The following is a 16315-nucleotide window of genomic DNA, read 5'->3' on the forward strand; positions in this document are numbered from 1 at the left end:
CCTGTTCAGGGTTTAATCTCCCAGCTTATCCCACTGTCAGTTTATCCTGAGGATAAGTGGCCATAATATTTAATAGGATGGATTTATTGTTGGATAGCTGCACCTATTTCTACTCCTGCGATCTGTTTGATATTTTAATTGTTATTCTTGCAAGGCTTCTGCCTGGAGATCAAAAACTCAAACTCTGCTGCCTGTATCCACTTTTAAAGATTACAGTTACTTGCTGCACTGAAAGCCCCCCACAGTGAGTCACACAGTTTCCCACTGAGCGGAGGTCTGTACTGAAATGCAGAACCTGGGGTTTAGTGAGGTAGCTTCAGGTTTAACCCCAGGTGCTCCATCAGAAAGCTCCACCTGCTGCTTTTCACCTATTTTATGTTAATTTTTGTTAACACTGCTCTCTGCTTCTCAAACTTCCTATTTCTTCACCTTTAACATTATTTTCTTTTTTTTTCTTTTTTTAAAATTACATTTTGTCCCAACTGTTTTCTGCCCGGTAACAGTCAAACCAATTGGATCCTCATGACACCACCACCACCTTGCTTGTAAGCTACAGCCAGGAGATAATTAGCATCATTAGCAAAAACACTGGAAGTGGACACTGGCAGCCCGGCTCTCATGGGTCTGTTTAGTTTAATCTGCTACATACACGTTGTTGTGTTGGGACCAGTTAAAACTATACTCCAAGGAAATTCTGATTTTTACACTTTTTAAAGCCGCTTAAACAAACATACCATCCTAATCGTGAGGTGCTTTTCTTGTGGGCAGACCTAAGCTACCTGTTAAAGCCCATTCAATCTTTATGCTAAGCTAATTAGCTCATAGCTGTAGCTTGAGAAAGTTTCAAAAATCAAAAAATCATCCCAAAAAGTTTTTATTTTAAGGCTTTGAATTTTTCATATCTTTAACTGCCAGGAGACACCAGTGTCCAGTTATGTATATGTATTTTAAATATGTATACATAAAAGTGAGGCAGTATTTTTATGGAAAACAAAAAGGGGTAAAAACGGAAAAGAAACTCCTCCCTCTTCAGCTGGCCGTCACTTAACGATGCAATACTCCACTTCCTGTCATGGAGATGGTTTCCAGGGGACCACGCCCGACTCCGCCCACCTACTAGCAACAACAATCACTGGGGGAGGGGAGGGGCCAGCTAGTTCGCACTGCAGCAGCAAAGCCAAGGACACGCCCACAGACCTGTGTGACCTGTCTGAGGAGTTTTGATTGGAGGATGAGGACTGAGGCACTTGGCCGTTGGCTGTTTTATTAAATATGGCAGCTAGTGTTTTAATAGAAAAAGAATAAAATAAATATTCTGGTAATGAAACTGAAACATGACTCCTGGGTGTTTATTTTTGTTTGTGTCAATCTTCGAGGAGCCAAACCTCCAGTCAGGTCCATAATTCTGTAAATTATTCCTATATAGAAGTATTTATAGTTTGTGTGAAGATGGCTTTAATTCGTAAACAGTTAACGCAGCATTTTTATGAAACCCTCTGATTAAAGCTGAACATCAGAGCTTTAATTTGTCAGTTCAAATACTTCTGGTCATGGCTGTAGTTTAAAGTGAGGTTTGTTTAAATGTGGAAACCATTCAAGTCAGTCTCACTGGGTCTGTCTCATCTGTTTGAACCCTCGTCTTTATATTAATTTGTCCTCAAAAGCTTACTGCTCAATATTTGTGTTTAACAGTCAGTTTATTGCAGCTTCATTATCTGCTTAAGATCAACAATGAGACTAATTTCAACTCCACGTTTAATTTGATTCAACTCCACTATGGAGTCAATAATTAAAATAAACTGTGATTTTATTCAAATTTCAGCCTCACTGGACTCAAATGGATCCAAACAGCAAGCAACGTTTTCCTCCACTGAGAACCCGGTTGTAAATATCGTATAAAGATCAGGCTCAGTTTGAACCATTTTCTCAGACTCACAATCAGTAAACAGGTTAGGAAAGTTTCCTCGTCCTTTACTGAAGGACCTTTGGACCATGATGTTCTGCTCGGCTTTAACAGCTGCAAGTAAATGTGAAATGGCGTGCTATGAATGCTCATTCACCTGTCCTAGAGGTGTAACTTGCAAAATTAATATAAAAATTGTTTTGTCTGCTGTTTCAGGGTTTGTCCAGCAGAGGGAGCCACATGTCAAAGGACGATAAACGGTAGGAGGCTGCTCTTCACCGTGTGAGGTTCACTAAATCAATTAATCTATAAATTATCAATAAATATAACTAAAGTCAGTCATCGAGTACTTCCACAGAGTTAAAGGGTTCATGTTAAATAATTTAAAGCTTTTTTCACCTAATCGGTGAAGTGACTTTTCATTGACTGTGGGAGATTTAAAAAAACAGTTTAATGGAGACATAAACCTGCAGGAAGAAGACAGGTTTATATCCCAGAGGTAAATACACAGACTGTAAATGAGTAAAGGAACAGGAAAAGTGGATTGTAGTGCAGCGGTAGATTAAAACTGCAGTGTAACAAACCAATGAGTATAAAGAGAAAATTTGAGGTGAACACTGAAAACAAATTACCTCAGATATTTAATTCAAATCACTGAGTGTTAGAGAAATGATCATGATGATGAAGAGATCTTCAATCTCTGTGATCAAGAGTTTTGCTTGGAAAATTGGAATTTTAGTCTCAGTTTAAACATTTAAACTTTTCTTTTAAACATTTCTCTCTGTGCTCTAATACAAAGGTGAACCTTTGCTGCTGCTTCTCCTTGTGTTAAATATGTTTTCATATTTTTATGTAACTGCCCTCTAAACACAGTTATGTAACCGAGCAACAAACTAATCTAACGTGAAACAAAGAGTGTGAGAGCGAGTGGGTGAATGTGAGAAGTTAAAACTTCACTTTATTTGTTAATTAGCTCGTTTCTTTTTATTAAAGCCAGGAAAAAAATTCCATCACACAGTTTCCTTAAAGAGTCTCACAACATTAACCGAGAACGACGTCGTGACTCTACCTTTGCTGCCTCAAACAAATCCAAACTACACTAACCTGTTTGGAAGGAGTAGAGACATTAATGAGCGTCACGTTCCCAAGGCGAGAGCTTGGATTATTTGTCCTGTTACTGTGAAATAATCTGCCGTGCATGGAGGGAAACTCACTCCATTTTGCTGGTTTCATTAAGTCTGCAAACAACCAGCCATTTATTCTCATTTTTAATATTAAGTCTTGAGTTTTAGGCCATGCTGGGAATTACAGATGTAGATTATCCATCCATCCATTCGCTTCCGCTTCTCCTTTTCAGGGTCGCGGGAGGCACTGGAGCCTATCCCAGCTGTCATAGGGCGAGAGGCAGGGTACACCCCGGACAGGTCGCCAGTCTGTCGCAGGGCCAACACACAGGAACAGACAACCATTCACACTCACATTCACTTGCACATTCACACCTAGTGAATTTATCCAATTAACCTATCCCCACAAGCTGCATGTCTTTGGACGGTGGGAGGAAGCCGGAGTACCCGGAGGGAACCCACGCAGACACGGGGAGAACATGCAAACTCCACACAGAAAGACCCCGGCCTGATGGTGGAATTGATCTCAGGACCTTCTTGCTGTGCGGCAGCAGTGCTAACCACCGTGCCACCGTGCTGCCCAGATATGCAAAATTCAAATCTACATCTGTTCACCAGAACAGATGTAGATTATTGACACCTTAAATCTGAAATGTTTGTCCCAAATAGACTTTTTACATCATTTGTCTACAGAAAGCACTCAGACAGATCACAATAAACTTTATTAGACTTTCTCTAGCGCAGTGAGGCAAAATAACCCATCCCATTACAGTTCTACTCAAAATCAGGTAAAACTTTATTTATACAGCACATTTCATTCCACCACAGAGACTCTGACATAACACGATGCAGATAATATAAAACTTAACAGACGTAAGTGAATCAGTGGAGTCATTAAAAACCGAAGTAAAAACACATCAATCCAGCAAAGAAATTCAAGTTTAAGAAGCTGCTTATTAAAACCAGTGAAAAATTAAGTTAAACAGAAACAATTCTATTTAATTCGTTGCTGCATACTTTCATAATTCCCACCAATAGAACTAAGTCAGAAACAAATAAAGGGTCCCAAAATAGAGCCTTTTAGTCATGAATAAAGAATATTAATATTTGGTTCTTTAATTACAATAAACGAGAAGTCACAAATGCTTTTGTCTGAGGTGTTATTGTGATATACATGAACTTAAAAATCAAAGAAGTGCAAGGAAATAATAAAATACATTTTATTTATTTAATCTTATTCATTTAGGCCCAGAGAGTGGTTGCTAAGGGAAAACATGCATTCCCTAAGTGGTTGGCGAGTGGTTGCAGGGTGAAATCTGTACCAAAGAACTCACTGTGATTGGTTAATAGCAGGTTGCTGCGGTCGCCTGTAGTTTGCATGGAAGATGTCAACTTGCCTACAAATTTCAGCAGAACCAGAGACCACTCACCGCCAAAGTAAAAGCTGCACCTTTTGAAACATGCTGGTTGTGATGGTACGACTTTTACTTTGAGGGTGATCATTGGCTGATTCTGGTTTGTGAGTTTCAGCAGGGTCGGCGTCTTCCATGCAAACTACAGGCAATCTCAGCAAGCTGCTATCAATTTTAGGTGATTTTTGATTGTTTTTAGAACTTTGTGCTTAACGATTTACATCATTTCTTCTTTCCTTTACCAGCAGTCCACATATTGATCACAATCAGTCACCTTTGCATTATTGCTGTTTAAATCCACTTTGCACACAGAGCATACATTTGAGCTCTGGCTACAGATTCCAGGAGAAGAAACTCATCAGACTGAAATGAAATGTAATACGTGACAGATTTTCAGATGAATATTTCTGATGTGGCGATTCTAGCAGCAGAAGGCCGTCTGTCGCTCTGCGGTGCAGTGATGTGTTAACGCTGCCTGAAACCTGCAGACTGAGACCGGACTCTCTCCCGATGCTGTCGGAGGCCTCTGTCGCTCCGTGATGAGGGATGTTACTGTGTTGATGGAAGGATTTTTAGCCAAATGTTGCCTCTGCAGCGGCTGCGCTGCTGCTATATTATTTCAGGACAGTCGGAGCAAATGCTCTGCAGCCTAATCGCATCATCTGAATGCTGATTTCGGTCACAGGATGGCCCTGTTTTCTTTTCTTTCTTTCTTTTTTTTATCCATTTTTATTTGTTTTATTTCATGAAAGTCTAAATCCCATCCACAGAGGATGCCAACTGTTGCTCCCGGCTGCCAAAAGTGAGATGCTGCCTCACTTTCCTTTGCTCATGCATGCAAACTGAGTGTAAACCTCAAACTTGTTGAAGCTGTCGGGAGTTCCTCTCCAGTGGCTGCTTTCTCCTGCTGCTGCTGGATCTGCAGAGACAAGCGGCCCCAGTTCCTCCTCACTGATGTCCGTTATTATTTGTAATCTTTTGATCCGCAGAGATGATAATAATCCTGCCACATGCCTCTCTCTGATTACCAGTGCATAATGCTGAGCCTTTATTCTGGAGCCTTTCAGCTCTTGGCGTTTTATGCAACAGGCCGAAGCAGAGAGAGAAAACCGCACACCCACTGCAGATTGAAGGATATCATTATTTAAAAGGTGATATTTTTACTCTGCAGCTGCAGGAAGCTGCTCTTCTTTCACTGCTTCCAGCAACAAAATCCTTCCAGTGTTTAGTCTTTTCTGACCCACTCAGCTTTTCACTGGCTAAAAATATTTTAAAGACCCGACTGATCACTTCTCTTGGCCTCAGCTTAGACCGCTAAAAGTCACTACATTTAAACATCTGGAGATTAGGATTCAATCTTAATATCTGCAGCAGAAATTTAAAGTTTGATCTCTGAAAAGCACTAGTCATCTGCATGTTGTTATCAAGCCGCAAGAAACTGTTTTCAAGTATTTTGGGTTTATCTTAAGAGAAGGATTAATCCACATTGGGTGTTCTGGTTTTTGTGGCAGTTACTGTATTTGTGATATCAAACATGGATGTCTTTTTTTTTTCTCACTGAACAGTAAATCCAGTGAGGCGCTGCCTAAAGGAGTGCCCAGTAGGAGGCGACTCCTCACCTAACCTCTGACCTCAGCAAACACTGACTGCTGCTGGTTTTTTGGGCCTGTTAGAGTCAAAGAGGGAATGAAGCAGAGGAGGTTTTAGAGACTGAATTTGCATTTCTTTGTGTCCCTTTAGATCTAATTCTAGACATTTTAAGTGTTTCTATGTTCATTTCATGTCTTTTCAGGATTGTTTTCTGTATATTTTTGGTCATTTTTCTTAATTTTATTCAATCTGCTTGCAGTTGTTCTTTTAATATGGTGGTCATTTGGTTGTTTTATGTAAGTTTTAAAACATTTCTTTTCACCTTGGTGAATTTGCAGTCATTTCACATCAGGTCTTGGTTCCTTTGTGCCTCTCCAGGATTGATTTTGTGTCTTTGGTGAAGACTGAGGTTTTGTACCTCAAGTGGTAAATTCTGGACCAATGCTTATGGTGAAAAACAATTCAGCTGATTGCTGAGGGTAACATTTGTTCAATTTATTTTGTTTCGTGCCAGAAAAACTAAGAAACCTTTATTGTAAAAAGTGACAAACTGGTTTTTAATTCTTTAAGGCATGGATCACACTGGCTTTGCACATTTATCCAGCACAAAATTACTGCAGCTGATTGAATAAATATGAGACTGATCAATCATTGGATACTGGGCGGCATTGAGCTGGTGCACTGAGGTCTCTCTAAAGGCCAGGTCACTGACGATATGAAGAGCTGGTGTGGGAGCCTACAGCTGACATGTGTCATATGTTCAAACATTACTGCAGTTATTGTTTGACAGGTTTAGAAACCAACTGGTGAACAAAGTGGAGAATTTACAGCTGTCAGTTTGTTGAGGAGCAAAAAAACTGCATACTCACTGACTAAAGAATTGTCAATTACAAGTCCTCAGAAAAATGCATTACCCCCAAAACTGTGTTTTTATTCAGCATGACCCCAAAATCAGTGACTGAGCCGTGAACTCGTCAAGGAAGTGGTTCCCTGGCCTAGCCCCTGGGTTTAATAGAAAAAAAAGCAGATTTAGCTCCACCCCCTTTAAGACACGTTTCTTCTGATTGGCAGTCTACTACAGCCAGGGTGTGACAAGCAGGTGGGTGTACCTGAGATGACCATATAAGGAGATCACCCCTCTGTGACATCACAGATCCAAGAGTAAAAAAAACCCAGTATTTCTGAGCAGTCTGAGCTTTTGGCTCACAGGGATTTCTATTCATACACCAACCTGATCTGTGTTTACAGTGAACATCCACCTTTAGTACAGGAAACATATGACAAGAAAATAAAGAAAGCTGCTTTGTGAGCGTCTCAGTGACAGCAGTCAGATATTTACGGCTCTAGCCGACATTTTAATCTTCTAATTTAATCTACTGTTGAATTTGTCTAGAATATGTAAAAAGCTTTATTCCTAACCCCACAGCCCCAAGTGACATCATCAGTGTCCTTGTGTTTACTTGTACTTCATTAGAAAAAATAAAGCATCTTTGAAGCAGGTAGTGTTTAAGCTTTGGTTTCCTGTTGGTAAATGTGATTTATCTGCTGTCATTAGTGTGATCTGAAGACTGATTAAGTCTTTTTTGCTGTAGTCGAATTTTGAGCTGAGGCTCCTTCACCCACTGGGAAAAAAATTCAAAACAGCTTCTGCATAAAAACCCAACAGAGTATTTGAAGGGGGTGACTCTGTGTCAACGGGTGCCTTTTTTTTCACTCTCTGGGCTCCTCATTCTGGCTGAGAGAGAGGGAAATCAATAGATCTCAGTTGGCTCATTGATCGTTTGGTCTTTGGAGACTACTGTGGTTGGCTGTTTTGGTCTTTAACAACAATCAACCTCTGTCTACGCCACACTCATCTCTCCTGCCTGTGTGGACGAGCAGACTGTGTCATCACAGCAACACTAATGAAGTTCTGACAGTTTAAAAGCACACAAACACCATCTTTTAATGCCAGGAACAAGATGATGATAAACGCTGTGATGACTTACAGTACGACTGGTTACCCACAGACTCTTCTTCCTATTTTTCATCCCTGAGGGCAAAACTGGTTTTACTGTTAGTATCTTTAAATGTTTTTTAGACAGAAATAGGAAAAAGGCTTGGTTCCTTGGATACAAAAAATCCATAATAACCTTTCAGCATGTAGTAATTTATCTAATCAGAGCTCTTTACTGAGCAGGTCAGAGAGAAGAAGTCCAGATAGAAGCATGTGGCTCCAACATGAACGAGAACAACAACCTGAAAATGTTAATCTGTCGCGTAAAAGTAAGAGGCAAAACCTGCAGTTCCTCTAGCATCCACTAGAGACCACTAGAGAAAATGTTAAAACTTCACAGCAGAGATAAATAGCATGATGTAACTTGCCTGTTTGAGTTGTATTAAGGCTTAAAGTTTGCATTATTAGTGGTGTGGCCTCTTTGACTAACACGTGGACAGAGTCTCTGAGCTGGACTTCTAAGCTGTGTTTGTGCTGTTGGAGCAGTTTTAATGACACTATTTGACCAATAATATGGCTGCTGTGAGGTTACTGTGCTAACAGACTGTCCAAGACGTCCATGAGTGAAATGCTGGGATTTTATTTGGATGTTACTGAGCACCGTGTAATTAATGACTAAATTATCTTGAATTAGCTTATAACTCAACCCTCTTTCCCTATTTAAAAGGTTATGAAGGGTAAAACTATCCACAAAGGCCAAAATTCATGTTTATTTGTATGGCAAAGACATTTTAACAAGCGAGACTGTAGCCAGCTCCTAGTGGGCATCACAGGATATGCAGTGTTCTGTTTTGAGGTTTTGGTTTTGTTCAGTCACAACCAAAAAAAACTTTCCTATGAAGTGAAATGTGTAAATCGTGTCATACTTTTACGTTTTACATGTTAGCAGAGCAACAACGGCATGAAGGTCTGCCATGGGCATGAAATCCAGTTGTTTCAGCCTGAGTCATAATGGTGAACCGACCAAACGAGTGTTTATTAAGCTTGCCTCAGCCACTCAAAGCCATAACTAGTGAAACTAACTGGAAACACTAACTCCATCTCTGAATACGCAGTTATCTCAGCTAAATCCTCACATCTGTCTCACCATCTGTGGGATGTTTTCAATTACTGCATTTCTAAATCCAGACTGGCGATGCTCCACTACTTCTGAGAGAGACAGATATTTGAGATAGATATAAGTCCGGTATTAGTTCCTGTGTGAAAGCAAACCTGACATCCAGAAAAACAGAGGATGTTTCTGAGAGTGTTGCGCTCTCTCGATCCGCTAAGAGGCTTATCTCATGCAGCATGTAACAGCGAGAGAACAACAAGGAGCCAGCGGCGAAATAAAACCTGATCTGGATTGAATCATCAAGCCACCGGAGTGATCGAGCATCACTCAACCTGCAGAGAGAGAGAGAGAGAGATGAAACCATAGAAACATGCCACGTAGCCACAGGCTGCACCACATGACCAAAAGTATGTAGACACCTGAGTCGCTGCTGGATAGAGTTCAGGTTAGGACATCAAACTGTTTCCCAAAGTGAAAGGTTTTCAGCAGGAGGGTTGAACTCAGACACGACACTCCTGCTGGACGTCCTTGCGCCGCTCTTTGGCTCCATTACACATGCGTCTAATCTTATAGCTTAAGTTCTGCAAATAAACCCCTAAAGTCTGACGACCACATGCTAAAACTGTCCACATTCATGGCTAAGAAGGATCAAGCTTCTGCAGTCTGTCCACACAAATGTGTCACTTTTGCTGCACCTCGCGTCTACGTTTCTCCACCATCTCCAGAGATGGGCTCTGGAAATGCTGCTGAATCTTGGCACACACATCTCCACAGAATCCAGCCAAGGAGGTTCACCTGTCCAGAAGCTGTTGACCCGTTAAGAACTGCTGACCCATTAAGACCTGACATAGATACAATCCCAAACTATGTGCAAGTACAACAAAGACTGTCTTATGCAGTTTTAAAAACACATAACCAATAAAGAAACTCTAACCATTTAAAACAAATCTGAACTTTTAGATTTTCAAGAGCAGGGAGCTTTGATCTTTCATCAGCTGTGGGTAGCTTCCTCTGTAGATGTGATGAGGTGAGGAGCTCATAGTAGAACCCAGAGCTTCTCCACCTCAAGACGAGACAGCTGAGGTGCTTCACCAGGATTGGTTTGACACAGGACACCCTGGAAAGACTCTCAGCTGACCTGTGACCTCTCTGAGGAGCTGGAGGGGGAAGTGTGGGTGTCTGGGTCTGATTGGACCTCTTCCCTGTGGTCACATCTGGCTCCATTAACATTAAAACTACACAGTGGCCATAGTTTATATACAGTCTTTGCTTTCTCTTTATAACGTTATCACTCGCTATGACGTCAGTGCATGCTGCTGACGCCAAACCAGCTGAAAGCAGACTTGTTGTTGACAGAGTTATGTGCAGAAGTGTCTAACCTGATGGCCACACAGGTGTCCACACAGTTTTGGCCACGTCGCTGAGCGCGTGTGTTGTGATTTTGGTGAGCTGAGCCTTTATCGTAGAAAGTTCCAGGGTTGTTTGGGCTTTTGCAGTGAAGATGAGAAGAGTGAGGAGAGTGGGAGGTGAAGGGTGAGAAGGAGGGCAGGCTGGGGTGAGGTGGGCGATAAAAGAGGCAGAGGGGGAGGAGGGAGGACAGATGAAGCGCTTACAGAACGAAAGCGGTCGCGTTTAAACTCAACAGTTTCTCAGCACACAGCGAGCAGCGCCTCCTCCTCTTCTTTCCCCTCCTTCATCCTCCGTGCATCCATCCTCCTCCTCCTCCTCCTCCGTTCCTCCTCTCCATGCCGGCGGAGGTCTCCGCGGGGCTGCCATGGCGAAGATCCGGGTGTCGTACGAGTACTCCGAGGCCGAGGACAAGAGCATCCGGCTGGGCTTGTTCCTGATCGCCTGCGGGATCCTCAGCCTCTTCATCCTGGGCTTCTGCTGGCTCAGCCCGACCCTGCAGAGCCTCCAGAGCAAGCCGGCCAACTGCACGGTGAGCCCGGCTGCCAGCTCCGAGCTGCCACCGCCGCTGCTGCCGGAGCCGCCGCCGTACAAGGAGGTGTAGTAGATGTAGTAGTAGTAGTCAGGTTAGTGGTAGTATTAGTTAAAATACACACTGAACCCGACTTTTCTTGTCGTTTGTTGTCGGGGTTCACGCTGTGCTGGTTTTCAGAGGTGTGTTTATGTGGAAGTAGTTTTAGTGAGGACTGCTGCTACCACACTTACTGTAGTACTGCTACTGCACTCAGTACACGCTGCAGTTAAATACTTTTGATATCACACAATACATTTCTAGGGCAGGCTTTGACTGTCTATAGTACTTCACTTTAAAATATTATTTTAGCACACAGCCTATTAATAGTTCTTCTATAAAAAGAAAAAAAATAACTTGCAGCCTACTGCAGGATACTGAGAGCTGTTAAGGATTTCAGCATTTCGCAGGAACTGCTGACACAACCAGGACTTTAACTGATTAATTACACACATTAAAAGTACATCAATCACAAGTACTGAAAAATAGTAAACATATGTCTGCTGTAGTGTTGCTATAAGGCTACTAACACTCAGCGGCAGCAGGGTGGCTTTACCTGGAGCCTAAATTAGTGATGTGACTGTGTAAGTGTGTTATTATCAGCTGTGGTATTAGTGGTTGATAAAGAGAGGAGTGCTTCAGTGTTAGTAAAATAATAAGTGAAGTCAGGACCAAAATAAATGCAGTTTTTAACATAATACTGACATTATTTTCTTCATATGTGCACTCGTCTGCTTTCAGCTCAGTGTGGGAGTCTTTTTGCACTTATTTACAGTCTCCTTAGTTTCTCCTCACACACGGAGTGGAGTAGACACATTAAGCCAACTCACCACTGTACGTATGTCACCATGAGTTCAATAAAAGTGAGAAACACCTCCAGGCTGCCAACTCTCTGTTAGGTCTCCCGTTGCTGATGGTGGAGTAAACATTTCCATCGATACTCAATATCCAGATTTTGGAGTCAGGATCGGGACACGTCGGCATGATTGGAGATTTTATAAAGTATTAATGTTGATTCAGACAAAAAAAAGTATTTAAGGGAAAATAATGTTGATTCCTGTGGATCTGGGTCCAGTATTTGCATTTTTTCTGTTTTTAATCATGTGAACTTAATGAATTCACAGCTTTTTGAAATTCTATGCATTAACTGGACAAAGCTGCAGCTTTACTTATAGGTGAAAGGATCCACTTGCCTCTTTTGTTATGCTGCAGTTTTTAGGAAAGTCCAAATTGTTTACTAGAAAGTCACTGACATATTTACTCTAGTATATGTTGCACTGACACACTGACGAGAAGCACCATGTCGAAGAATTCCTGGTGTTGAGATCAATATTGAAGGATTTCTGTGAGTTTGACTCAGATTATCTGTGCTAATCTCCTTCAGCCACTCGAGAAGTGTCCAGTAATAACTGAGGGCAAACTCTAATGCAGATCAGTTATCAGACTTTGATGGACAGTGAGGGGGATCCCGCCGGTCTGACCGAGGTGATCTGACACAAACTGTCAGTCATCTGTCAGTGAACGCGGCCCTCGCTGTTGTTTCTAAATTAAAGTCATTCTGACAGCTGAGTCTAACATCTGTAGTCCAGATTCTATGTTAGTCTGAGGTTTTGCTAACTTTAACCTCACAGGTAACATGCTGTAGTTCTAGTTTAAGCCTCAAATTTGGAAAATGCTAACTGGATACCCAGCAGTCAGACATTTTTTATCCCCCAGAGGATTATTTTTAACTTTCGGTATTTTCTCTTCCATTTCCTGGAAACCATCCTCATAACTCTCTAAAACTACTTGGTATTAGTTGGTATTTAGCTATAAATTACAAGAAGATCACAGAGAAAGTCCTACACATGGGATATTGAGAAAGAATGACATTGTTATATTTGTGTTTTTTACAAAGAAAATACGTATTAATGCATTAGAAAAGCCAAATATTGCACTTAAACTGATCTTTCTTTCTTTTTTTCAAAGGTAACCTTCACAGCTGAAGTTTTACTCCTGCTTTATGCTTGGAAAGTTCCTAATTTGTAGTAGAAGGAGTTCTAGAAAAAACCCTAATATACCACTTGTAAAATCTGCAGTTTTCTCATGCAGTTCATGCAGTGTAGACACAGAAAGAAAAGCATAACTCAACCTTAGTTGAACTTCAATTTCAGTGACTGTCTCTGCAGAATTAGAACATTTTAAGGTGCAACCTACATTTCTAGTAATGTTATGTTGACCTTGTCATTGTGTTGTTTTGATGTCGATGTTTCTAGTGGATCCAACCAGTTACAAACAAAGTTCTGTAAGATTCTTTAATCCTTCCATTGTGGGAATCCATGTTTTTGGATGGACCTTGCAGTGATGATGGTTATTTTTCCTGCCAGATTGATGGACCACGGCCAAAATTAAAGCCTTGTTAAGCTTTTACTCAGAGAAAGAAGGCTGACCTTAACATTTCCCTAAGCTCATCGTCTTTTTCTTGCTGTTAACTATTCAGTTCAGTTCAATTCAATTCAATTTTATTTATATAATGCCAAATCACAAGCTTAAACGCTAGATTGACAAAAGCTTATATTAACAATCATTTAAGAATCTACTTTTATTTCTAGAGAGGAACTTCGTTCCATATGACGTTTCTTGAGATTGTTTATCTTCACCAAACCCATTTCTCAGGGAGTAAGACTTTCAGATGCAGAGGAACTTTTAGAATGGAACTACAGGTTAATCAAACAGATATTCAGTGATTTCAAATTCCGATGTTCTCAAATATTGTCCGGTATTGTTTTTTTCTTTATGACACACAAAACATAAACAGGCTTCTCTGATATTTGTTATGTGTACATATTTATTTAAGTTCCAACACGTGTTATTAGCAGGGAAGTTCCTAAGTGCCCTCTGGTGGACAAAGACAGCGATACGTATGATGTTTTTGAAGGGTGTTTTATTTTCCCTTTTTAAATTTCGGCTGGTAGCCAATAATATCGTCCTGCTTATAAATTGGCCGGGCTCAAGGTGGAACTTGGAGTGCTTTATGCTGTTTTACAGTATTTTGAGCTTCACAGAATATCTTTTGAAAGAAGGGCAAGTTCATATTCTTTTAAGCCTTTATCTAGAGGAAGACACCCAGTAGGAATTTGAAACGACAAGCTTGAATGAGTCAACATTTTGACAAGTTCGTCATCATTTTGTTGCTTTTCTGATGCTTCAACTGACTAATTTACCTGCAGCTGCATCTTGGTAACTTCTAAAGCTATTTTGCATTGTCTTGTTGCTGAATAGGAGGCCACCACTGTGCAATCAGAGGGATGATTGCTGTGAGAAGAAGGCAGTATAATTACTTTGTGAGATATTTTTACTGAAAGGGAGACAAACTTCCGTCTATTACCTTCAGTCTTAACAAACTCCACTGCCATCAGAAACATATTGAGAAAACACAAGCAGCCAATCAGTTTTTCTAGTTTCAGCTTTTTGTTCATGTAGCGAATCCATCTATTATTTTCAGGGGAATCTTTTTTGGTCACAGACGGTGTCTCTGAATCTCCTTCCAGACATCTCAGTTGTTTCATTTTTAAACTTTTTCTTCGATTCATATGCAGCAGGTCGGTCTGGTGTTCTGCTCACTGGCAGCTGTTTCCCCAGTTGGTAAAGCCAATCAGCATTCTCCTGCTTCGGAGCCAGAGAACCAGTGACAGAAAAATGGCAACAAGCCTGAATGAGATCAAGACAGCTGTGCAGGTTTTGTACGTTGAATTTCCCAAATAACAACTCGTAAATCTCAGTGTTTCTTCAGATATCCTGGTCACGGATTCTCCGTCTTTAAAATGGATAAATTAGATTGAATGAATCAATATTTCCATTTAGAGCTCCTGCTGCTCTCAGAATACAAAATTACCCTTTAAATAACTTCTCGTTGGGTTCAAACATTCCTCTTCTTGCTGTACATGGCAGAAGAAAAAAACATGACCATTCGTTTTGACAGAAACTAAAACATATTGTTTGAAATCACAGCTCAAGCAGCCTGAGGCCTTTAATGATTGAGTTAGTCATTTATTTAGATTTTTGTTGTCAGGACCAGTGTTGGTCAAGTTACTTGAAAAAAGTAATCAGTAACTAATTTCTGATTACTTCCCCCAAAAAGTAATCCCGTTACTTTACTGATTACTTATTTTCAAAAGTAATTAATTACTTAGTTACTTAGTTACTTTTTAAAAACACGATTTACAACCTGAACAGGTGATAAATATAGATAGATCTTTCAGCCCAATTCTACTTTTTCTACATAATCCATCATACAAAATGTAATCAAATGGAAAAGTCTCTTTTTTTTTAACTTGTTTTATCAGTTTTAATCTTTTAACTTTATGCATCAAGCAAAAATTTAATTATATGCAACATTCTCTGAGTTAAATAAATGAGTTTAACATTTAAACCTATTTTCTACTCAAAGTAAGGTCAGTACTTCCACGCTGCACGCTCATACTCTCTCCCACAATCGATATGTGATCCATTGTTGATCTGCACACAGCTGTTGTCACTAACGGCGCACTCGCTTACGTCACTGTCGTGAGACATTCTTAGTAACGCAGTAACGCAGCGTTCCTACGGGAAAGTAACGGTAATCTAATTACCGTTTTTGCAATAGTAATCCCTTACTTTACTCGTTACTCGAAAAAAGTAATCAGATTACAGTAACGCGTTACAAGTAACGCGTTACTGCCCATCTCTGGTCAGGACAAAGCGTCCACCTTTAGCTGTTTCGGTTCGCTCGTGCTGCATCACTTTCCGCTCTGGATCGTTAAAAGTGTTTGCACAGCGTTTTGAAGCCATTGGGACTTCTCGTGGTATAAATTACAGGCAGCCACAGCCTGCACTCCCAGCTGTTTACTGTGGATGATGAATTCATACCGGCCTGATTTATTTGGCTTTTAGCTTATTGCATCATTTTGGAATAATGTTCATGCATTATGGAGACTGGAAGTCCAAAGTCATGTGGCAGAGAGCACGTCTGCTCTGTCATTCACTGATCCATTGCTTAATAACACATCAATCACGATGGTTCGACATTATTGCAGCTTTGTGACCTCTTGAGTGATGAAGCGGTCTGACTTTTATCAGATCTGCAAAGACTGACTGATTATTTCTCATGGACATTGATATTTATTTTCATGCCCGAGGTCGTTGTTTGAGTCCAGTAATGAGCCGGTAGACAAGTTTCCGCCATCGCTCATCATTAACATCCAGACATATAAAAGATTTAGACTGTACTCTGTGTCCAC

At 40.7% G+C, this 16315-nt stretch overlaps 1 protein-coding gene across 2 annotated transcripts in view; it reads left to right on the plus strand.

Annotated features, from left to right (window-relative positions):
- The first annotated feature begins 10637 nt into the window (after window positions 1-10637).
- LOC146555364 (calcium-activated potassium channel subunit beta-4-like) overlaps window positions 10638-16315 on the plus strand; it is a 39785-nt gene continuing 34107 nt past the window's right edge. Inside the window, exon 1 of one of the 2 annotated variants that reach the window (XM_085250857.1) lies at window positions 10638-11084. In XM_085250857.1, the coding sequence (XP_085106983.1) occupies window positions 10854-11084 (231 nt within the window). In that variant the 5' untranslated portion in view covers window positions 10638-10853. The remainder of the gene's footprint in view (window positions 11085-16315) is intronic. The other variant, XM_085250856.1, reaches the window with a different exon arrangement.

The sequence above is a fragment of the Mchenga conophoros genome, linkage group LG17 (genome assembly GCF_057382185.1).
Source record: "Mchenga conophoros isolate Kocher_MC1m ecotype Shallow Benthic linkage group LG17, M_conophoros_male_GT1.1, whole genome shotgun sequence".
Taxonomy (NCBI): domain Eukaryota; kingdom Metazoa; phylum Chordata; class Actinopteri; order Cichliformes; family Cichlidae; genus Mchenga; species Mchenga conophoros.